Below are 24,524 nucleotides of genomic sequence, written 5' to 3' on the forward strand. Positions count from 1 at the left end.
AGGTGAGATGTAGGACCACATCTGGAGCAATTTTTGTGATACTTGTAGAATATTAATGATGTTAAAGAAAAAAAGAAAATTAATTTCAAGAAAAGGTGGGAACGAATCAAAGATGCAACAAGATTTAAATCTGTAATTTCTTCATTTGTTTGAACCCTTTATTCAAACAGACACAAGTTCAAAGAAATGATTTTTGTGAGTTCACTGCATTTGGAAAATATAAACAAATGTAAAATTTGATGCAGCATCATCCTTCCTAAGGCCAGTCCAGCACACACATATTGGACGTAGTGATTAATACAGTTAATGCATAGCTTCCTCTTCGTGTTATACAGTTTTTGCTCACATTTACGGATGCAGCTGTGGAACGTGTTGAGGCCAAATGGTTTCCCAACGTGCTCCTGAGCCCATAAATCTGTGATGATAATGCTGTTATGGCTGATGGAAGGCTCAAAAGTCAACAATGGTTTCCCCCGACTTCCTTCCTGAATCTTTTCAGAAACGTTGCTTTGCTGTGACCAGTTGAGAGAACATTTCTCAGAATCTGGTGATGAACTTGTGGCTTCTCCTTTTATAACCAATCCTGACACCCTCACCTGTCACCAATAAATCTGCTGATCGTTGAATAATCCAGAACGATCTTTGTTGCTCTGAGTGTGTTGCTGCCATCAAATTTGAAATATGTTCATATAGTTTTAATATAAATACAAAACCGTTTGCCAGTGAACACACTAAAAATCCTTCATTTGGACTCATTTCTATTAAATAAAGGTTTAAAAAAATGAACAAACCATCTCTTCAAGTTTTTTGCGCATTCTACTTTTTTTTTTCCCAACATATTTATATTTATATATATTCACAAAACTGACAAATGACTTTTCCTGCCTTCTTCAAACACAAAAGATCCAAGTAAAACAGGATGTCCCGTCCACATGATAAGCAAATATCAGCGTAGTTCTGCATGAATCAGCGTTTGGTGTAAACTTAACTTTAAAGGCATCATAGAAGTAGAATTTGTTGTATTACATGTCCTTTGGCTGTGTTTGCTGTCGTGTTTTTGTAATACACTCCTGTTTCTGCCATTTGCCATTCTGACTGCACCAATGTGCAACCCTGCAGTGAGTCCATTTAGAAGATCATTGAGTGAAATAACAAACAACCCTGACCTGCCACTGATCTTCTTGGGAAAACATGTCATTTTCATCTGTGTGATTGTTTCCCTGAGACTCTCTGGGCTGCAGTTCTTGTTCGAGTGCTCCTGCAACATTAGTCCTGAGAGCAGCTGCTCCTGCCAAGCTTCCTCCATCATATCATGCATCAGCAGATACTTTTCAAGTCAATATATCACAATCACAATGCAAAAAAATAGAGTTTTATGGTGTTTATTTTATTTGATTTTTGCCTAAAATAGTTTAGGTGTTGCTTGGGTTATTTAAGGGATTTTTGCAGGACATAATGATGTCCAAGAGCTTTTTTCCTCATTTATCCAAACAAAATAACATGAAATAAATAAACTTGACACACAAGAGATAAAAGTGAGTCCAGGACGTTGGTTTTATATACTGAGCTGAGTCCAACTTACCGGGCTGAGACCCCCTAGACGTGATTATATATATATTTTTTAAAAAATGGTCAAAATTGCAACACTTACCCTTTGGCATCCTCACACCGTTTCAGAAATACGGGTTTAAGTTCTTTGGGTCTGAGGGTCAGTCCCAACACAACGCCGACGATAATAATAATCAAAATCAGCACAGCGACCACAATTAAAATGATGCAGCGTCTCTTCTCCATTTAAGAGTCCTTCAAGTATTAAAATCAGCGCAAGGAGAGCCGATATGCTGTTGTTTAGTCTCACTGGCACGGCGCTCGCGCTCAGACGTCTATTTAAGGAGATGCGCTATGCGCAAGCACCGCAGAGCGCGCGTGGACTTCGAGCTGGCCCCTTGGCCACATAACCCCGCTCCAATCAGGAGTGACGACATGTGTGACAACCGCAGATAGATCGATGAAAATGACTTCCGGAAGAAGAGGTATTACAGTATTGCATCAATCTGAGTAAATAGTCTGAATACTCAGAGAACAAAGATGTAGAAAATCTTTAATAACTTGAAATGAGCTGCCGGTGTTATGCCGAGAAATGCATCCGCTGATGGTGCCCTGCTTTAACCCTTAGATGCATAAGTGGGGTCAAAAATTACCCCGAGGGTTGTTATTCTTCAAAATCTCTGACTTTAAAAGTTTTCACACTTCCATATTCCAGGTATTCCTCATAAAACTTGTTTGTGACTTGGGGCCATTTGAATTTTTTAAAATGTTTTTATACATTTTAAGAAATTGCAGTTTTTGTGTCACTACCCCAGTTTTTCATAAGCGGGGTCAAAAATGACTCCAAGCCTTTCCTATAGAATCTCAAGGGTTTGCTTTGGGGACCTTTGATTCTTACCAACTGTGAAAGGAAGATGCAAGAGTTTATTTTTATTTATTGGATAACTGTAATAATCCACACCTGAAACGCTCCCGCGAATGAGGATGCATTTCTCGGCATAACACCGGTTCAGTCTGGTACAAGCAGAACTGGAGCCAGGAAAAAAATAATAAGGTGGATATGAATGAACAAAAACCTTAATAAATGAAATATTAGATGTCTAAAATTATTCATCTACCTTTCATAACACTTTGAACTTTTCAAAGTTCACAAACAGGTTGCGAATTGCCACAAACCTATAAGTGAAAGCTGAGGAGTCAAAACGAAAGGTCAACCAGGAGATATGAGTACTCTTACATTATTGATTAACCGGCATGTTCCATGAGCCTTTGCATAAGCCCTGTTTTGTATGACTTATAAAGGCTTGAGCATCGAATGAAAAACGAACACTGAGGAGACGGTTCAAAGTTAAGAAAATCAAATTCTAAACAAGTTGAAATGCACTTTGTGTTGTACAAATCTTTAAAGGGTGTGTCGGAGCCTGAGGTTTTATATTCACCCAGACTGAGGACACCATAATTAGGGACCGAGCAGTGAAACTGCAAGTGTGATAAGTAATATTATAACTAACAGTTGTTAGTAGAAGTAGTTTAATATTCGCTATTTGTAATGCCTCGGGGATCCAGTAGGGGGAGCACGCACCTCTTCCTCAGTCACTAAAGACGAGTGAAGGAGAGAGCGTCTGTGTAATTTATTCATTCTCCCATCACTTTTTCCCTGGTTTAAGGTATTTATATGCAATGTTAATTTGTTAAGAACATGTTAATAAGAGTTTTCTCTGATTGTAGGTTGATTGACAATAGGAGAATCGTTTTGAGTGTCTTAGAAATCGTGTAAAGCTCATGGACACAGGTTCAAGCTAAGCGGCTACGCTAGCGAGTTAAGAGTGTTAAGGAATGTGCTTACTTTTTTATTTGTCCAAGCTCAGTCACTAAAGATGAGTGAAGGAGAGAGCGTCTGTGTAATTTATTCATTCTCCCATCACTTTTTCCCTGGTTTAAGGGTACAACACAAGGACCCTATTGTATCTGTAAGGCTTATTATTCCGTCTTCCGTCTTCTTATTCTTTGTAAAAGGTATGCGAAAACTCAGGAAATTTTGCGAGCACCTGCCAGTCGACGACATGAAAGAATCTAAACTTTATATTTTTGGGAGTTGCTCATTGACTCTGAAGCGCCCCCTACGATGCTTAAAAATGGTCCCCGCAATGGGGTTAGTTTCGCGTAGGACGACGACATTCGGTACACTCATTCATCATGCCCAGACGCACAAAAAAGTCTCATGCCGCCATGGTCCCACGTCCACAGGAAGGCGGCCATTTTGGATGGAAAGTGAGTTTTCGTGTGACCGATTCCACGCCTTGCATATGATTGAACTTGTCCTACAGATTTAATGCTACAGACTTCAAATTTGGCCAGGTTACTCTTAAGACATGGGGGGGGAAATTCATGGGGAAACTTTTTCAAAACTCAAAGGGCGTGGCCGTGTCGACGCCTCAAAGTTTGATGACTCGCCATCACTCGCCACAAAAAATTAAGTTGCTTATAACTCCCACAAACATTATCCAATCTGTCCCAAACTTCATACGGTGAATGCTGGAACCAGCCTGAACGCGTCCATATTATCATAGTGACATCCACCTATAGCGCCACCTACTGGTGGTTGTAATCGTCTTTTTTTTCCACAACTCGCATTTTATCTAACTCCTCCTACAGATTTTATGGTAACAGCTCCAAACTTGGCCAGCTTATTCTTAAGCGAGGGAGGTAAAAAAATCTTGAGGACTAATGTCACGTATCAAGCCAAGAAGAAGGAAATGAGTCAGAACATGTACAGGACTAATGTCACGTATCAAGCCAAGAAGAAGGAAATGAGTCAGAACATGTACAGGACTAATGTCACGTATCAAGCCAAGAAGAAGGAAATGAGTAAGAACACAGAATGCAAATGTTGAATATAAACAGCGTGTTGCAGCAGGTATGAAGCTGAATAGGCAGCAGTTGAAAGAAAAGCGTCTGCAATTTGACTTTGTTATGCAGCAGCTTTTAGATACAGTCAGAGATGGACCAGATTTTGTGTGTTGTGTTTGCCACAGATTGCTGTTTAGGCATCAGGTTTTAACCTGTAAAAGGGAAGATTATAATAAAACTGGAGCTGTAGGTGCTGTAGCTGCAAAGTGCATTACTGACCATTATCTGCACAAATGTGATGCCAGTTGTGAGATGCCGTGTCACTTGGTTGACATACCTAGAGGGAAGCTTTCGATCTGTTACACCTGTCATAGTAAGATACTCAGAGGACAGGAACCGGCTGAATCTGCAGGAAACAATTTGACTGTGTGTCACATTCCAGCAGAACTGGCCTGTTTGAATAGTTTAGAACAGCATTTGATTGCGCTACATATACCGTTTATGAAGATGTTAGCTTTGCCCAAAGGTGGACAAAATGGAGTACATGGCCCAGTGACATGTGTTCCAGCAAACATTGTTCAAACGAATAAAGACGATGGGTTGAAACAGTTGTTGGCGTGTGATGATGGCTATCGGTTTTTGAAACCTATTAGAGGAACCCCAGTGTACTGGCAGGGAGCGCAGAGTAACCTGTTAGCTTGTGTTCGTCAGTTAGGCGTCCCCACTTGGTTTTGTTCCTTTTCTTCAGCTGATCTGCGTTGGCAAAATCTGCTTGATAGCGCTTTGCGACAGGCTGGAAGAACGCCGACAGCTGAAGAGTTGGAGTGGGCTGATAAGTGTGAGCTGTTGCGGCAGAATCCAGTAACTGCAGCCAGGATGTTTGACTTTCGGTGGCATTGTTTTTTAAAGGAGGTGTTGATGTCTCCATGCAATCCGATGGGTAAAATAATTGACTACTTTTATAGGGTCGAGTTTCAGCAGCGTGGTTCCCCACATGTCCATTGTTTGTTCTGGATCGAGAACGCTCCGTTAATTGACAGGAACAGTGACGAAGAGGTAGTTCAGTTTATTGACAAATATGTAACATGTGAACTACCAGCAGATGATGACACATTATTGGACATTATCACATCTGTACAACAACATTCCACTCGCCACTCAAAGTGGTGCAAAAAGAGGAATACGTGTCGTTTCAATTTTCCTCGACCAGTATCTGCACGCACGTTCATCAGTCGTAAGCGAGTAGAACCAGTCTGCAAGTGTCAGGAAAATGCGACGGATGCAACATGTGAAAAGCATGGAGAGAACAGGTGGGAGATGAAGGCAGAGCATGCTGATTGTTGTGTTCTGAAAGGACTCACACGTAACAGTGGTGTGTGTAGCAAGCTGGTTTACTCACTGTTTGATCACTTGCCGGTTCCGGCTTCCGGTATACATACATGCAACTACGGGTGCCCACAGAGACCAGTTAGTACCACACATACATTTAATTAGTGCAACACCCGCATACATTACATCCCCCTTCTTTTCTTTTTTTTTTCTTTATCTACTTTTTTTTTTTTTTTTTTTAAGAAAACAAACAAATACTCCCCCATCACCAACTAGAACTGTCATAGGCTATGCCACCTTCCTTCATCATATTTACTTTAAACATTTCAAATGCATAAGTCTGTGGCTACTTGCTAGTGTCCATTAAGCTTTAAAGTTTCAGTTCTTAAAAAAAATGCTTTAAAAGTCCTTAAGAGTCCATGTACCTAACTGGAGCTTTTACCACCCTACCTGACCTTGTCTGCACTGGTGCCTGCTGGTCCTGGACCTGGACCTCAGCATTCTGGGCTGAGCAGTCTTCCAACTCTTCCTTTCTTTCCACTGCTGTTACTGCTGTCAGTCCCTCAGCTGTTTCCTCTGCTTTGCTCTCCTTTTCCAGCGTTTTTCTCAGATGCCTCCGGTTGCGCCGGTACACACCCCCTTCTGGAGTGCGCACTATGTAGGATCTAGGAAGCTTGTGTTCTTTCTCCACCACAGAAGGCTGCCACGTGTCTCCTCTCTGCATCCTGACGGCGTCTCCAGCTTGAAGATCAGGCAAGGGTCTCGCTTGTTGGTCGTAGTACATCTTCTGTGTTCTTTGTCTGTGTCTCAGCTTTTCATAAATCTGTGGAGCTTTCTCCGTGCTAAGCAACGATGTAGAGGTCGGCAGCTTTGATTTAAGACGTCGGCCCATCAACAACTGTGCAGGTGATAGCCCTATGCCTTCCAGAGGAGTGTTCCTATATTCTAAGAGAGCAATATAGGGATCACTATTGCTGCATTGTGACTTCTTGAGCAAGCTCTTTATGGTCTGCACTGTCCTCTCTGCTTGTCCATTAGATTGCGGATGGCTTGGGCTGGATGTCAGGTGCTGAAACTCCCAATTCTCTGAAAACGCTCTGAACTCAGCACTTGCATACTGTGGCCCATTGTCAGATATGACAATGTCCGGAATGCCATGCCTGGCAAACACTGACTTCATTGCATTAATGACGCCTCGGCTTGTTGTCTCAGTCAATTTGCAGATTTCTGGATACTTTGAAAAGTAATCTACACACAGCAGGAATTCAGATCCATTGTGATGAAAGAGATCGCTGCCAATCTTCTCCCATGGTCGCCCTGGTAGCGGATGCGAAATCAGTGGCTCTTTCTGATTGCTGTTCTGGTGCTCACTGCATACTGCACACTGTGCAATCAGCTCTTCAATTTCAGTGCTCATTCCTGGCCAGTATAGAATGTCTCTTGCTCTAGCTTTACATTTCACAATACCGAGATGTGACTCGTGAATTTTGTTTAGCATTTCTTGTCTAAGTTGTTTTTGGACAATGAGCTTATCTGCTTTGAACAAGAGTCCATCTGAAAAGCTGATCTCCTCCCTGAAAGTCCAATATGGCTGCACCAATTGTGGTACAGCACATTTCTTGTCTGGCCTGCCCTCAGCAGCAACGCTCCTCAGTGTCTGCATTTCCACATCATCCAATGTCACCTTCTTGAACATCTCCTGTTTTTCCTCGGTCATGGGAAGCTGACATCTCACACAGTTTACCACAATGTCTTCCTCCACCAGCTCTTCTTCTGACTCTCTGAGGTAAGCACGGCTTAATGCATCTGCTATATGGAGTTGTTTACCTGGCTTGTATGTGACCTTGAGATTGTATTTCTGTAGCCTCAGCAACATTCTCTGCAGCCTCATGGGTGCCTAATGGAGCTCCTTTTCAATCTGTGCGTACCTGCGCTGGCAGTCAGTTAGTGCACGTGAGGCATATGCCACAGGCTTGCCCTCCTGTAGTATCACTGCACTCATGCCTTCTGAGCTTGCATCCACTGACAGCATCACCGGCTTGTTGACATCAAAGAACTTCAGCGTTGGTGCATTTGTGAGCAGTTTTTTCATCTCCTCTAAACTCTTTGATTGGGCTTGGTCCCACTCCCACTCAGTGTCCTTCTCCAGGAGTTTTCTCAGTGGAGCGCTAACCTCTGACAGATTTGGTATAAACTTGGCCAGATACTGAATCATGCCCATGAATCTGAGCAGCTCCTGCTTGTCTGTGGGTGGTGGGAACTGCGTCACAGCTCTGACCTTCTCATCATCTGGTTTCAGCCCATCAACACTGAGAATGTGACCAATGTACTTAATTTCGGATATCCGGATTTTGCATTTATTTCTGTTTAGTTTGAGGTTATATTGTCTGGCTCGTTCCAACAGCTTCACTAGACGTGTATCATGCTGCTCTTGTGAGTCTCCCCATACTAGCAGGTCATCAATGATGTTTACAACCCCATCTAGGTCCTCGATCATCTGCGCTACAGCCCTCTGGAACACCTCAGATGCAGACGATATGCCAAAAGGCAAGCGCAAGAAGCGATAGCGCCCTATTGGAGTGTTCATTGTGCACAGCTTTGAACTTTCATCATCAAGTGCAATCTGCCAAAAGCCCTGATTGGCGTCTAAAAAAAGAAAAGTACTTTGCATTGGGCATACGGCTCACAACTTCTTCCACAGTCAACAGTGGATAGTGCTCTCTTTTTATGGCCCTATTCAAATCCTTAGGGTCCATGCAAATGCGAATCTTCTTTGGTGTTACCACTGTCACCATGCTGTTGACCCATTCTGTCGGTTCTGTCTGCCTTTTAATGACTCCCATCTGCTCCATTCTGTGTAGTTCAGCAATGACTTTGTCTCTGAGAACAACTGGAATCTTCCTTGGTGCATGTATAACTGGTCTGACTGTGTGATCTATCTCTATGCGGTGCTGCCCAGGTAAGCATCCTAATCCAGAGAATATATATTCAAAGTCATTCAGAATATTTGTGTTTTTCCCTATTTCATACATTCTCTTCACCAGGCCCACTTTCTGACATGCATCACGGCCCAAAATAGCAGGAGCATCTTTCTGTATGATTTCAAATTCAATTCTGTGCTTCTGCCCTTTGTATTCACATGTGACAGATTTCTTGCCAAGTGATGCCATTTTATGACCAGTGTATGACACTAACCTGCATTTAGATGCTGCCAGTCTGCCTTTGATGTCCAGCAAACTGTACATGCTCTCCAACATCACGTTGCATTCTGCACCAGTATCCAACTTGAATGTTACATTCTTCCTGTTTATTTTCAGATTTTCTGTCCACACGTCATCATCTGCTCTGACTGTTTGTATGTGCCTTTCCTGCACCTCCAGTGAGCCAATAAACATATCGGTACTGTTGTCCTCGTCCTGCTCAACTGTGTTCATCCTTCTTGTATTAGGCCTACTCTGCGCGTTGCACATTTTGGCAAAGTGATTACTCTTGCGGCATAAATTGCACGTCTTGCCATATGCAGGACACCTCCTGGCATCTTGCTTGTAACCACATCTGCTGCATGTCGGACCTTTCTGTTCCTCCGTGCAATCTAGGTACTGTGTACTTGCATAACAGAGATGTTAGTGCACAAGAAGCAGTTTATAGACTAACAAATATGCACTTAAAGGAATGTTCAAGGAAAGTCGTCTTTGTGCCCACAGGGGATAATATTGTGAGGATGAGTTTACCGTTGAGTATTTTAAGACAGAAGGCTGCATCAGAGGATGTCACCTCTCAAAATATGTGGATGACTAGTTAGGGACCGAGCAGTGAAACTGTAAGGACCCTATTGTATCTGTAAGGTTTATTATTCTGCATCTTCTTATTCTTTGCAAAAGGTATGCGAAAACTCAGGAAATTTTGCGAGCGCCACCTGCCAGTCGACGACATGAAAGAATCTAAACTTTTTGGGAGTCGCTCATTGGCTCTTTAGCGCCCCCTACAATGCTTAAAAATGGTCCCCGCATTGGGGTTAGTTTCGCTTGGGGCGACGAAATCCGGTACACTCATTCATCATGCCCAGACGCACAAAAAAGTCTCCTGCCGCCATGGTCCCACGTCCACAGGAAGGCGGCCATTTTGGATGGAAAGTGCGTTTTGGTGCCATTTTTGACCAATTCCACGCCTTAAATATGATCAAACTCCTCCTACAGATTTAATGCTACAGAATCCAAACTTGGCCAGGTTACTCTTCAGACATTGGAGGAAAAATTCATGGGGAAACTTTTTCAAAACTTAAAGGGTGTGGGCATGGCGACACCTCAAAGTTTGATGACTCGCCATCACTCGCCACAAAAAAAAAAATGAAGTCGCTTATAACTCCCACATCCATATTATCATAGTGACATTCACCTATAGCGCCACCTACTGGTGGTTGTAATCGTCTTTTTTTTCCACAACTCGCATTTCATCTAACTCCTCCTACAGATTTTATGGTAACAGCTCCAAACTTGGCCAGCTTATTCTTAAGCGAGGGAGGAAAAAAAATCTTGAGGACTAATGTCACGTATCAAGCAGAGGAGAAGGAGATGAGTAAGACCATGTACAGGACTAATGTCAGGTATCAAGCCAAGAAGAAGGAAATGAGTAATAACATGTACAGGACTAATGTCAGGTATCAAGCCAAGAAGAAGGAAATGAGTAAGAACATGTACAGGACTAATGTCACGTATCAAGCCAAGAAGAAGGAACTGAGTAGAACACAGTATGCAAATGTTGAATACAAACAGCGTGTTGCGGCAGGTATGAAGCTGAATAGGCAGCAGTTGAAAGAAAAGCGTCTGCAATTTGACTTTGTTATGCAGCAGCTTTTAGATACAGTCAGAGATGGACCAGATTTTGTGTGTTGTGTTTGCCACAGATTGCTGTTTAGGCATCAGGTTTTAACCTGTAAAAGGGAAGATTATAATAAAACTGGAGCTGTAGGTGCTGTAGCTGCAAAGTGCATTACTGACCATTATCTGCACAAATGTGATGCCAGTTGTGAGATGCCGTGTCACTTGGTTGACATACCTAGAGGGAAGCTTTCGATCTGTTACACCTGTCATAGTAAGATACTCAGAGGACAGGAACCGGCTGAATCTGCAGGAAACAATTTGACTGTGTGTCACATTCCAGCAGAACTGGCCTGTTTGAATAGTTTAGAACAGCATTTGATTGCGCTACATATACCGTTTATGAAGATGTTAGCTTTGCCCAAAGGTGGACAAAATGGAGTACATGGCCCAGTGACATGTGTTCCAGCAAACATTGTTCAAACGAATAAAGACGATGGGTTGAAACAGTTGTTGGCATGTGATGATGGCTATCGGTTTTTGAAACCTATTAGAGGAACCCCAGTGTACTGGCAGGGAGCGCAGAGTAACCTGTTAGCTAATGTTCGTCAGTTAGGCGTCCCCACTTGGTTTTGTTCCTTTTCTTCAGCTGATCTGCGTTGGCAAAATCTGCTTGATAGCGCTTTGCGACAGGCTGGAAGAACGCCGACAGCTGAAGAGTTGGAGTGGGCTGATAAGTGTGAGCTGTTGCGGCAGAATCCAGTAACTGCAGCTAGGATGTTTGACTTTCGGTGGCATTGTTTTTTAAAGGAGGTGTTGATGTCTCCATGCAATCCGATGGGTAAAATAATTGACTACTTTTATAGGGTCGAGTTTCAGCAGCGTGGTTCCCCACATGTCCATTGTTTGTTCTGGATCGAGAACGCTCCGTTAATTGACAGGAACAGTGACGAAGAGGTAGTTCAGTTTATTGACAAATATGTAACATGTGAACTACCAGCAGATGATGACACATTATTGGACATTATCACATCTGTACAACAACATTCCACTCGCCACTCAAAGTGGTGCAAAAAGAGGAATACGTGTCGTTTCCATTTTCCTCGACCAGTATCTGCACGCACGTTCATCAGTCGTAAGCGAGTAGAACTGGTCTGCAAGTGTCAGGAAAATGCGACGGATGCAACATGTGAAAAGCATGCAGAGAACAGGTGGGAGATGAAGGCAGAGCATGCTGATCCTACAGATTTAATTAGGGACCGAGCAGTGAAACTGCAAGGACCCTATTGTATCTGTACTGTTTCTTATTGTTGCTCATCATGCCCAGACGCACAAAAAAGTCTCAGGCCGCCATGGTCCCACGTCCACAGGAAGGCGGCCATTTTGGATGGAAAGTGCGTTTTGGTGCCATTTTTGACCAATTCCACGCCTTAAATATGATCAAACTCCTCCTACAGATTTAATGCTACAGAATCCAAACTTGGCCAGGTTACTCTTCAGACATTGGAGGAAAAATTCATGGGGAAACTTTTTCAAAACTTAAAGGGTGTGGGCATGGCGACACCTCAAAGTTTGATGACTCGCCACCACTCGCCACAAAAAAAAAAATGAAGTCGCTTATAACTCCCACATCCATATTATCATAGTGACATTCACCTATAGCGCCACCTACTGGTGGTTGTAATCGTCTTTTTTTTCCACAACTCGCATTTCATCTAACTCCTCCTACAGATTTTATGGTAACAGCTCCAAACTTGGCCAGCTTATTCTTAAGCGAGGGAGGAAAAAAAATCTTGAGGACTAATGTCACGTATCAAGCAGAGGAGAAGGAGATTAGTAAGACCATGTACAGGACTAATGTCAGGTATCAAGCCAAGAAGAAGGAAATGAGTAATAACATGTACAGGACTAATGTCAGGTATCAAGCCAAGAAGAAGGAAATGAGTCAGAACATGTACAGGACTAATGTCACGTATCAAGCCAAGAAGAAGGAACTGAGTAGAACACAGTATGCAAATGTTGAATACAAACAGCGTGTTGCGGCAGGTATGAAGCTGAATAGGCAGCAGTTGAAAGAAAAGCGTCTGCAATTTGACTTTGTTATGCAGCAGCTTTTAGATACAGTCAGAGATGGACCAGATTTTGTGTGTTGTGTTTGCCACAGATTGCTGTTTAGGCATCAGGTTTTAACCTGTAAAAGGGAAGATTATAATAAAACTGGAGCTGTAGGTGCTGTAGCTGCAAAGTGCATTACTGACCATTATCTGCACAAATGTGATGCCAGTTGTGAGATGCCGTGTCACTTGGTTGACATACCTAGAGGGAAGCTTTCGATCTGTTACACCTGTCATAGTAAGATACTCAGAGGACAGGAACCGGCTGAATCTGCAGGAAACAATTTGACTGTGTGTCACATTCCAGCAGAACTGGCCTGTTTGAATAGTTTAGAACAGCATTTGATTGCGCTACATATACCGTTTATGAAGATGTTAGCTTTGCCCAAAGGTGGACAAAATGGAGTACATGGCCCAGTGACATGTGTTCCAGCAAACATTGTTCAAACGAATAAAGACGATGGGTTGAAACAGTTGTTGGCATGTGATGATGGCTATCGGTTTTTGAAACCTATTAGAGGAACCCCAGTGTACTGGCAGGGAGCGCAGAGTAACCTGTTAGCTAATGTTCGTCAGTTAGGCGTCCCCACTTGGTTTTGTTCCTTTTCTTCAGCTGATCTGCGTTGGCAAAATCTGCTTGATAGCGCTTTGCGACAGGCTGGAAGAACGCCGACAGCTGAAGAGTTGGAGTGGGCTGATAAGTGTGAGCTGTTGCGGCAGAATCCAGTAACTGCAGCTAGGATGTTTGACTTTCGGTGGCATTGTTTTTTAAAGGAGGTGTTGATGTCTCCATGCAATCCGATGGGTAAAATAATTGACTACTTTTATAGGGTCGAGTTTCAGCAGCGTGGTTCCCCACATGTCCATTGTTTGTTCTGGATCGAGAACGCTCCGTTAATTGACAGGAACAGTGACGAAGAGGTAGTTCAGTTTATTGACAAATATGTAACATGTGAACTACCAGCAGATGATGACACATTATTGGACATTATCACATCTGTACAACAACATTCCACTCGCCACTCAAAGTGGTGCAAAAAGAGGAATACGTGTCGTTTCCATTTTCCTCGACCAGTATCTGCACGCACGTTCATCAGTCGTAAGCGAGTAGAACCGGTCTGCAAGTGTCAGGAAAATGCGACGGATGCAACATGTGAAAAGCATGCAGAGAACAGGTGGGAGATGAAGGCAGAGCATGCTGATCCTACAGATTTAATTAGGGACCGAGCAGTGAAACTGCAAGGACCCTATTGTATCTGTACTGTTTCTTATTGTTGCTCATCATGCCCAGACGCACAAAAAAGTCTCAGGCCGCCATGGTCCCACGTCCACAGGAAGGCGGCCATTTTGGATGGAAGGTGCATTTTGGTGCCATTTTTGCCCGATCATGGAGAAACTCTTTCAAACCTCAAAGGGCACGGCCGTGGCGACGCCTCAAATTTATGACTCGCCATAAAAAATTAAATCGCTTATAACTTCCACATACATTATCCAATCTGTCCCAAACTTCATACGGTCATTGCTGGACCCAGTCTGAACGCGCACATATAAAATAGTGATATCAACCTACAGCGCCACCTGCTGGTGGTCGGAAACGTCTTTTTTTTTTCAAAACTTGCATTTTATTGAACTCCTCCTACGGATTTAATGGTAACAGCTCAAAACTTGGCCAGATTACTCTTAAGACATGGGGGGAAAGAATCATGGAGAAACTTTTTCAAACTCTGAACGGTGTGGGCGTGGCCAGGCGGTGAAAATCGTGTGATGGCGTTTGTGATTTGAAAGCCTTATCATCATCGCAAGGTCATGAAACTTGGCACACACGTCCACCCTGACGACTTCGTACGTATGTAAAGGGTATTGTGTGTGGGCGGAGCAAAATGGCTCAGTGGCGCCCCCTAGAAATTTTCAAAAACCCCTCCGCATTGGGTTATTATGTGCTCGTACGTACGCAGAGGGTATCGTGTGTGTGGGCAGAGCTGCAGCTCCAGCGTCCAGCGCATGCCCCAACGTACGCACATCCCAACGTACGCACATCTCGGTCCCGGCTACAGCTGCTTGCAGCTTTCTAGTCTTTAAGTGTTCTTTCATGTTGATTATTCTTCCCTTCCTTTTTCCCCTGGGTTTTGGTCCTACGACACCAAAAACCTTCAGAGGTTTCAATGAACATGCACATACTCTACTTTCTGCGTGACAAACACAGTAGATTTGAGGATCATAAAGGAACTGATGTGTGATTTAGCACTTCTAAGAAATTAAATCACTTGGATACAGAAAACACGTTTTTATTTGATTTTATTTCTTTTTTTAAATCAAAGACGTCTTCTGTGTATCGTAAACTGCTAAGTAAGTGGGGTTAATTACGGGAATATGTTGTCATTCTTTATCACCTGAATATGGCTTCGTCTAAAACTCCAGAAGACTCAGGTGGAGGCCTCAACAATCACCTGGATGAATGACTACCTGACAAACAGACCACAGTTTGTCAGACTGAAGAATTGTGTGTCTAACCAGGTGATCAGCAGCACAGGAGCACCACAGGGGACTGTACTCTCACCATTCCTTTTCACTCTGTACACTTCAGACTTCCAGTACAAGTCAGACTCCTGTCATCTACAGAAATATTCAGATGACTCTGCAGTTGTCGGGTGTATCAGAGATGGACAAGAAGCTGAGTACAGAGAGCTGGTGGACCGCTTTGTGGCATGGTGTGGGAACAATCATCTCATCTTGAATGTTAATAAAACAAAGGAGATGATTGTAGATTTCAGGAGAAACAGGGTCAGATCAAACCCTGTTTCCATCATGGGAGAAGAAGTGGAGGTGGTTGAGGAATATAAATACCTTGGTGTTCATCTGGACAACAGACTGGACTGGAGACACAACAGTGAAGCCATCTACAAGAAAGGACAGAGGAGACTGTACTTCTTGAGGAAGCTAAGGTCCTTCAAGGTTTGCAGCAAGATGTTGCAGATCTTCTACAAGTCTGTTGTTGAGAGCGTCATTTCCTCTGGCGTCATCTGTTGGGGCAGCAGCATCAGAACCAGGGACCTAAAAAGACTCAACAACCTGATAAAGAAGGCTGGTTCTGTGCTGGGGACGACTGTGGAACCTCTGGAGACAATAATGCAAAGAAGGATTTTGCATAAAATCAAGAGAATTATGGACAACCCTGAACATCCTCTCCATGAGACTGTTATCGGAAAACAGAGTCTCTTCAGTCAAAGGCTTCTTCAGTTTGGATGCAAAACGGGCCGCTACAGGAAATCTTTCCTGCCCACAGCCATCAGCATCTATAATAACTCCTTGATTTAATTGAGTTACATCAACATTTAATTTCCCTCTGGGATAAATAAAGTATTTTTGAATTGAATTGAATTGAATTGAATTAAACAACACAGCCTTTTACTGCGTCTCAGGGCGCCGTTCCTTTAATTACTGTGTGGATTCACAATGCGTTTATTCAACTTTCACAAAGCTCAAATATCAGCATCAGACGGCAGCACATGATATGTTTAGGAGAGTCAGTTGGATGAAAGGCTCTTTTGCTGCAACAGGGTGTTTGCACATGTCTGGCAGGAGGGGTGTTTTGGGTCCTGGATACACTGAAGGATCATCAGGGTCCTGCAGACAAATGATTTTGGTTAATTCGGGTGCCATCATTGGAAACATTGCTTTTAAGCCAGAAGATATTGTGTTTCTCTTTGCCCGCCATATCCCGACTGATTGGTGTGTAAACCAGTGTCGGAGCTTTAAACACAGCGTGATCATTTAGTCTTACACCTCAGAGTTGTGCAGTAATAAATCTCGGACCACTATTTTGGCATTAAAGTGATACTCCGGAGTAGATTCAACCTGGGGTCATTTGAACCGTGATATCCAGCCAAGTAGCCCACCCGCAGTTTTTTCGATATTGGCTGACATAATCTTCAAACTTTGCCAAGTTACTCTTAAAGGAATGGTTCGGCGTAAAATGATAATTTGAGCATCACATGGTCATGCCACATAATTTATATGGGTGATGAGGGTGTGTGGACGTCCGATGAACTTCTCTGTGCCTCGGTTTGCTTGACGAGGCCTTTGTTATGACACAGCTGAAGTATGTAGCGCTTTTGAGCTTGTTTATCGCGGAAAAACAACCGATTTCTTATATTTTCCAAATTGGCCCCGTATAGTTGCATTGGCTGCGTTTCTAACAAAACACTTCAAAATAGCCAACTTCGGAATGCCGCGGTCTTTCGGAGAAAGGCTCATCACCCATATAAATTATGTGGCATGACCATGTGATGCTCAAATTATAATTTTACGCCGAACCATTCCTTTAAGACATGGGGGGAAAAAATCATGGAGAAACCTTTTCAAACCTCAAAGGGCGTGGCCGTGGCGACGCCTCAAATTTATGACTCGCCATAAAAAATTAAATCGCTTATAACTTCCACATACATTATCCAATCTGTCCCAAACTTCATACGGTCATTGCTGGACCCAGTCTGAACGCGCACATATAAAATAGTGATATCAACCTACAGCGCCACCTGCTGGTGGTCGGAAACGTCTTTTTTTTTTTCAAAACTTGCATTGTATTGAACTCCTCCTACAGATTTAATGGTAACAGCTCCAAACTTGGCCAGATTACTCTTAAGACATGGAAGGAAAGAATCATGGAGAAACTTTTTCAAACTCTGAACGGTGTGGGCGTGGCCAGGCGGTGAAAATCGTGTGATGGCGTTTGTGATTTGAAAGCCTTATCATCATCGCAAGGTCATGAAACTTGGCACACACGTCCACCCTGACGACCTCGTACGTATGTAAAGGGTATTGTGTGTGGGCGGAGCAAAATGGCTCAGTGGCACCCCCTAGAAATTTTCAAAAACCCCTCCGCATTGGGGTTATTATGTGCTCGTACGTACGCAGAGGGTATCGTGTGTGTGGGCAGAGCTGCAGCTCCAGCGTCCAGCGCATGCCCAACGTTCGCACATCCCAACGTTCGCACATCTCGGTCCCGCCTACAGCTGCTTGCAGCTTTCTAGTCTTTAAGTGTTCTTTCATGTTGATTATTCTTCCCTTCCTTTTTTCCCCTGGGTTTTGGTCCTACGACACCAAAAACCTTCAGAGGTTTCAATGAACATGCACATACTCTACTTTCTGCGTGACAAACACAGTAGATTTGAGGATCATAAAGGAACTGATGTGTGATTTAGCACTTCTAAGAAATTAAATCACTTGGCTACAGAAAACACGTTTTTATTTGATTTTATTTCTTTTTTTTAAATCAAAGACGTCTTCTGTGTATCGTAAACTGCTAAGTAAGTGGGGTTAATTACGGGAATATGTTGTCATTCTTTATCACCTGAATATGGCTTCGTCTAAAACTCCAGAAGACTCAGGTGGAGGCCTCAACAATCACCTGGATGAATGACTACCTGACAAACAGACCACAGTTTGTCAGACTGAAGAATTGTGTGTCTAACCAGGTGATCAGCAGCACAGGAGCACCAAAGGGGACTGTACTCTCACCATTCCTTTTCACTCTGTACACTTCAGACTTCCAGTACAAGTCGGACTCCTGTCATCTACAGAAATATTCAGATGACTCTGCAGTTGTCGGGTGTATCAGAGATGGACAAGAAGCTGAGTACAGAGAGCTGGTGGACCGCTTTGTGGCATGGTGTGGGAACAATCATCTCATCTTGAATGTTAATAAAACAAAGGAGATGATTGTAGATTTCAGGAGAAACAGGGTCAGATCAAACCCTGTTTCCATCATGGGAGAAGAAGTGGAGGTGGTTGAGGAATATAAATACCTTGGTGTTCATGTGGACAACAGACTGGACTGGAGACACAACAGTGAAGCCATCTACAAGAAAGGACAGAGGAGACTGTACTTCTTGAGGAAGCTAAAGGTCCTTCAAGGTTTGCAGCAAGATGTTGCAGATCTTCTACAAGTCTGTTGTTGAGAGCGTCATTTCCTCTTGCGTCATCTGTTGGGGCAGCAGCATCAGAACCAGGGACCTAAAAAGACTCAACAACCTGATAAGGAAGGCTGGTTCTGTGCTGGGGACGACTGTGGAACCTCTGGAGACAATAATACACAGAAGGATTTTGCATAAAATCAAGAGAATTATGGACAACCCTGAACAACCTCTCCATGAAACTGTTATCGGAAAACAGAGTCTCTTCAGTCAAAGGCTTCTTCAGTTTGGATGCAAAACGGACCGCTACAGGAAATCTTTCCTGCCCACAGCCATCAGCATCTATAATAACTCCTTGATTTAATTGAGTTACATCAACATTTAATTTCCCTCTGGGATAAATAAAGTATTTTTGAATTGAATTGAATTGAATTGAATTGAATTAAACGACACAGCCTTTTACTGCGTCTCAGGGCGCCGTTCCTTTAATTAGTGTGTGGATTCACAATACGTTTATTCAACTTTCACAAAGCTCAAATATCAGCATCAGACGGCAGCACATTATATGTTTAGGAGAGTCAGTTGGATGAAAGGCTCTTTTGCTGCAACAGGGTGTTTGCACATGTCTGGCAGGAGGGGTGTTTTGGGTCCTGGATACACTGAAGGATCATCAGGGTCCTGCAGACAAATGATTTTGGTTAATTCGGGTGCCATCATTGGAAACATTGCTTTTAAGCCAGAAGATATTGTGTTTCTCCTTGCCCGCCATATTCCGACTGATTGGTGTGTAAACCAGTGTCGGAGCTTTAAACACAGCGTGATCATTTAGTCTTACACCTCAGAGTTGTGCAGTAATAAATCTCAGACCACTATTTTGGCATTAACGCGTCACTTACTGGTCGCTGTCTGTGCAGGTCCAGCGGAAACCTCTGGACTGAAGGATTTGGATCAGGTCTACAACAGATCCTTGGTGACACGATTCTCTGAGGAAGAGAAAAGTAATGACATGTGAGGGAGTTTATTTTTTAATGCACACCGCTATCTAATAAGTCACCATATGGGCTACCAAGCTGTGAGAAATGTTTCTTCTTGGTGATAATGCAGAACAACTTAACTGTCACTATGGTGTAACAACATAGTCTTTTGCAGAAATACACGTTGGACAAGTACTGCTTTTAAGCTTGAAGGCAAGGCAAGCCTACAGCACAATTCAACAACAAGGCGATTCAAAGTGCTTTACAGAGACATTAAAACAGTAGAAATAAAAAGCATGATTTAAATTTTAAACAAAAAAGAAAGAGATAAGAACAATAGATGAAATCAGAAGATAAATTATGATTAAGTTTTGAAACTCAAGCTTCCGATTTGGAGCTGGTACAAAGCTGCAGGGTCACAGTTAGTTTTGCTTATGCCGCTCTTTGTTTTTAGATCTAACTTTGACTGGATTCCCTGCGTTTGCAGCACATTTAGATTTGGTCAATTAGAAGTTCTTTATTTTCTTCAGCTGCCTGTCGAACAAACCCGAATCTGAATTTGGATCCCTCTCGACACAAAAGGTCAAAATCATTTCAGCAAGGCTTCAACCATCAGGCCTTTGTGGTGGAGTAGCATCAAAGCATTTGATGAAGCCCTGAAACAACCTCTAAACAATGGGATGCCCATGTTTTATATGTGGTCCGAATGTGTTCAGTGATTCTAATGACATGAGGGTTTTCTGCTCTCCTGGGACAAAATTTATATAATTGAACAGAATCGAGAGAAGAAGCCAGGTGAGGTGGCTCGGGCATCTGGTTAGGATGCCTCCTGGATGCCTTCCTGGTGAGGTGTTCCGGGCCCGTCCCACTGGGAGGAGACCCCGGGGAAGACCCAGGACACGTTGGAGAGACGCCTCGGGGTCTGAACAGAATTTGAAGAAAGATGTATTACTGAAAAGTGAACTTTAAACTGTAGTAAACAGCTAATACAACTTTGGAGTGGCTTCAGAAAAGTTTTGTGTGATCCAGTCCAGACTTAAACCCAACCTAACATATGGGTAAAGACTTGAAGATGACTGTTTACACATTAGTGATGGACTCAGCTGTTAAAATATTAAAGATATTATAGTTCCTTACAAGAACTTGTGTTTTAACTTTGATCTATTTATGGAGTGTTTGATGCACTTTAAATGTAGTTTATTTTAAGGCTGGATTCCCCACAAAAGCCGTGGATTGTCTTCAGTTTTGTTTTTACAGGTGTAGCAACTGGTTGTCTGATTTTTCATTGTTTTCTATGTTTGTCTCTTCCTATTTCTGTTCCTTTGCTCTCCCACTTTCCCTGTCCGGTCCAGTTCGGCACTATCAAGTTAAGTATTGTAACAAAAATAAATAAATAAATAAGCAGTTGATGGGCATCAAGGGGAGCTTTACATTCATAAAGCTTCCCATGGCATAGCAAATGTGTTTGACATAAACGGTTTTCAGATTACAATTCTGCTGCCATAATGCTGGACAGGACAAGGGGTTAAAATAAATAAATAAATAAATAAATGTAGTTTATGGCTGCTGAACACATGGTGCTAAATTGTGTCTGACAGTGAGAAGAAAGTTTCTCTTCTATTCAAAGTGCAGGTTGTGCACATGGGAGGCAGAGCTTTCACTTTTCAGGCCCCTCTCTTTTAGAACCAGCTTTTTTTTTTTTAGTTTTGGTGCTTTTGTAAAACAGTCTGAGTTGCATTTTGCTTAAAATTAATGGCATTTGAATTAAAAATGTTTTGAAAATCCAGGAGCAGTTTAGTTGTCTTGACAAAGTACAGAATAAAAGATCCATCGTGAAGGATTTGGTGACATCTAGTGGCAGCATTGCATACCAACGAATAACCCGAATAATATTCCAAGTGTTTGGTAAAACTTCGGTGACTTGGTCAGAGTGTGGTTGGTCTGAGTAACATGACACCAGAGCCAAAATTTTCCATCTTATGAATTAACATAACAGCAAATGTTAACACTGATAGTTTTCTTTTTTTCCAAGTGAAGGATTTCTACATGTTTGTTTATTATCAAAGTGTTCATGAGGAAGGTTTAGCCATGGATTTGTGGAAGCTGTGCAGACATGTAAAGGCTGCAGGGATGAGAGCAACCTTTAAGAGCTTTGGAAATAAATGCTTTGTGGTCCTGAACGATGCACGTCCGTAGTTACCTTCATTTATGCAGTCATTTTCCACACCCAGTGCATCCTATTCAGGATCACAGGGAGGCGAGAGGCAGGGTCACCTCGGGACCGGCAGGGTCACTTCGGGACCGGTCGCCAGTCCATCAAAGCTGTTATAGGCTTACTCCCGATGTCTTCTTCTGTTACACAAACTTTGGTCTTATAGTAAAGCTCCACTGGTTTTTAGCCTCACATTTAGAGTGGTAAACACTTTAACACTGACATACACCTCCTCTTGTGGGCTTGACTTTTTAATATAAGCCTAAAAGCTCTTACTGCATCTCTGTGTTAAAAAAATGGACATTTATACAGTTGTTCCACTGAGGAGTTTAAACACAACAACTGGTACAAAGAGGAAGGACAAACTATGACTACATTTTCTAAGTGTTAAAGGGATAGTTCACCTCTTTTGACATGAAGCTGTATGACATCCCATATTAGCAATATAATTTATTAAAATTGACCTAGCCGAGTTCCAGCCTCGTTTTGGTGTTGACGAAGGTAGTCCGGCTAGTTGGCTGGGGCTTAAAAAATAAAGCGTTTTGCTTCTCAAAATAATATGTGTTGAAAAGAGTAATACGTTTCCTTCACAAAATCAGTCTGCACAGCACGCAGTGATACGAAGGGAGAGAAAATAGCGCCAAGCGATTGTAAGGTCTGACTTTTTCTGGATGAACGACTTTGTGATGCAAATGTATTACTCTTTTCAACACATATTATTTTGAGAAGCAAAACGCTTTATTTTTTAAGCCCCAGCTAACTAGCCGGACTACTTTCGTCAACGCCAAAAAGAGGTCGGAACTCGGCTCAGAGGACGCAGCAGGGGGTAAGAAAATGTTCATAAATGATATTGCTAATATGGGATGTCATACAGCTTCATGTCAAAAGAGGCGAACTATCCCTTTAACTGTGCTGAATGAGCTGATGTTAACAGAGAGAGTACACAACAAATATGTATAACAATATACATTACTATACTATATATATACTATAAAACTACTATTTAAGATCCAAAGACATTTTTACAACCTTGTGTTTTAACATTTTATTGATGAATATGGCTAACGGGTGGGAAATCAGTTGAACACACAGAGCAGCATTCATATTTTACCCTACAGGACCTATGATAAAACATTTCCCGCACATTGTAAAAGTGTATCAGCGACATTTTTGAAAAGACTATTTCTTACGGGTTCAAACTGGCCAACGAGTAAAAAAATATTTCTAATCTGTTCACAAAGACTTCACAGAACATAGCACAAGGCGGGTCTGTCTGCACATGGTTATTTCACCAGCAGGCTCCACATGGTTTCTCTGGGTGGGAGTTGCACTCCTCGAGCTGAGATCTGTGGCAGAAAGCCAAGCTACTGTGAGAGGACAGAAACACTCAGGGGGTCAGCTTCATTTATGCACACTGTACTCACTCAGACACTTCCTTGCAGTTATATTGGATTCCCTCATCAAGCACCATCTGTAAGTTCTTTAAAGATCCATTTGTGCAGTTTGTCCTGCGGAGGTGAGACGCACAAAGAAGACAGCAACATCAACTTTAGGATCAAGTTTCCCCGGCTCAAGTTAGTCTGCTGATCTCTGTAGATGACCGCGGTAAACATTCATGTGCTATTTAAATTGAAATATTTAAAGGGATAGTTCGCCTCTTTTGACATGAAGCTGTATGACATCCCATACTAACAATATTATTTATGAACATTTTCTTACCCCCTGCTGCGTCCTGTGAGCCGAGTTCCAGCCTCGTTTTGGTGTTGACGAAGGTAGTCCGGCTAGTTGGCTGGGGTTTAAAATATAAAGCGTTTTGCTTCTCAAAACAATAGGCGTTCAAAAGAGTAATACATTTGCATCACAAAATCGTTGTCAAGGAAAAAGTCAGACCTCACAATCGCTTGGCCCTATTTTCTCTCCCTTCGTATCACTGCGTGCTGCCTCCTGCCGACAGCCACGCCTGTTACGGTGTTTGCTGCTCGGAAGCAGGGGACTGCTTGGTCTGCACTTCGGTCTGCACGTCTACACAGCAGGCAGTGATATCAGGGAGAGAAAATAGCGCCAAGAGATTGTGAGGTCTGACTTTTCCTGGAGAACGATTTTGTGATGCAAATGTATTACTCTTTTGAACGCATATTGTTTTGAGAAGCAAAACAATTTATTTTTGTGGCCCCAGCCAACTAGCCAACTAGCCAAAACGCCAAAACGAGGCTGGAACTCGGCTCACAGGACGCAGCAGGGGGTAAGAAAATGTTCAGGGGTCGGTGGCGTAGTGGGTTAAGCAGCCGCCCCATGTACAGAGGCTACAGTCCTCGCTGCCCCGGTTCAACTCCTGCACCGAGCAGCCCTGTGCTGTGTGTCTTTCCCCTTTCTCTTCCCACTGCTTCCTGTCTCTCTTGAACTGTCCTAACATTAAAGGCATAAAAAGCCCAAAAAAATACTTAAACATTTTTTTTTTCATACGGTTTCATGTCAAATGAGGCGAACTATCTCTTTAAAGCAGACAGCTGTAGTATTAGGGTGAGTATGAAGGGAAAGTCTTACACAGCGTTTTCCTGCGTGACCAGAACAACGGTCAGGCTTCTCACCCTGGTGGAGTTCAACCTCTTCACCTCGATGCTCGCAAAAACACTGAAAAGGGTAAGGCAAGGCAAGGCAAGGCATCTTTATTTATATAGCGCATTTCATACCACAGGCAACTCAATGTGCTTTACATAAAGACAAGGCATTTAAAAGAACAGCATAAAGCAGCAATTTAAAGAGAGAAA

General features: G+C 42.7%; 1 protein-coding gene across 2 annotated transcripts in view; it reads right to left on the minus strand.

Moving 5' to 3' along the window:
- LOC142370154 (ADP-ribosyl cyclase/cyclic ADP-ribose hydrolase 1-like) overlaps window positions 1–24,524 on the minus strand; it is a 46,012-nt gene that overhangs the window by 5,940 nt on the left and 15,548 nt on the right. Inside the window, exons 6-8 of one of the 2 annotated variants that reach the window (XM_075452602.1) lie at window positions 24,301–24,387; window positions 23,181–23,264; window positions 22,787–23,102 (exon numbers count right to left, since the gene is read on the minus strand). The exons of the other annotated variant lie outside the window; for it this stretch is intronic. Coding sequence (XP_075308717.1) covers window positions 23,045–23,102; window positions 23,181–23,264; window positions 24,301–24,387 — 229 coding nt within the window. The 3' untranslated portion in view covers window positions 22,787–23,044. Of the gene's footprint in view, window positions 1–22,786; window positions 23,103–23,180; window positions 23,265–24,300; window positions 24,388–24,524 lie in introns of those variants that run through there. 2 annotated transcript variants of the gene reach the window in all.

The sequence above is a fragment of the Odontesthes bonariensis genome, chromosome 20 (assembly GCF_027942865.1).
Source record: "Odontesthes bonariensis isolate fOdoBon6 chromosome 20, fOdoBon6.hap1, whole genome shotgun sequence".
Lineage (NCBI taxonomy): Eukaryota > Metazoa > Chordata > Actinopteri > Atheriniformes > Atherinopsidae > Odontesthes > Odontesthes bonariensis.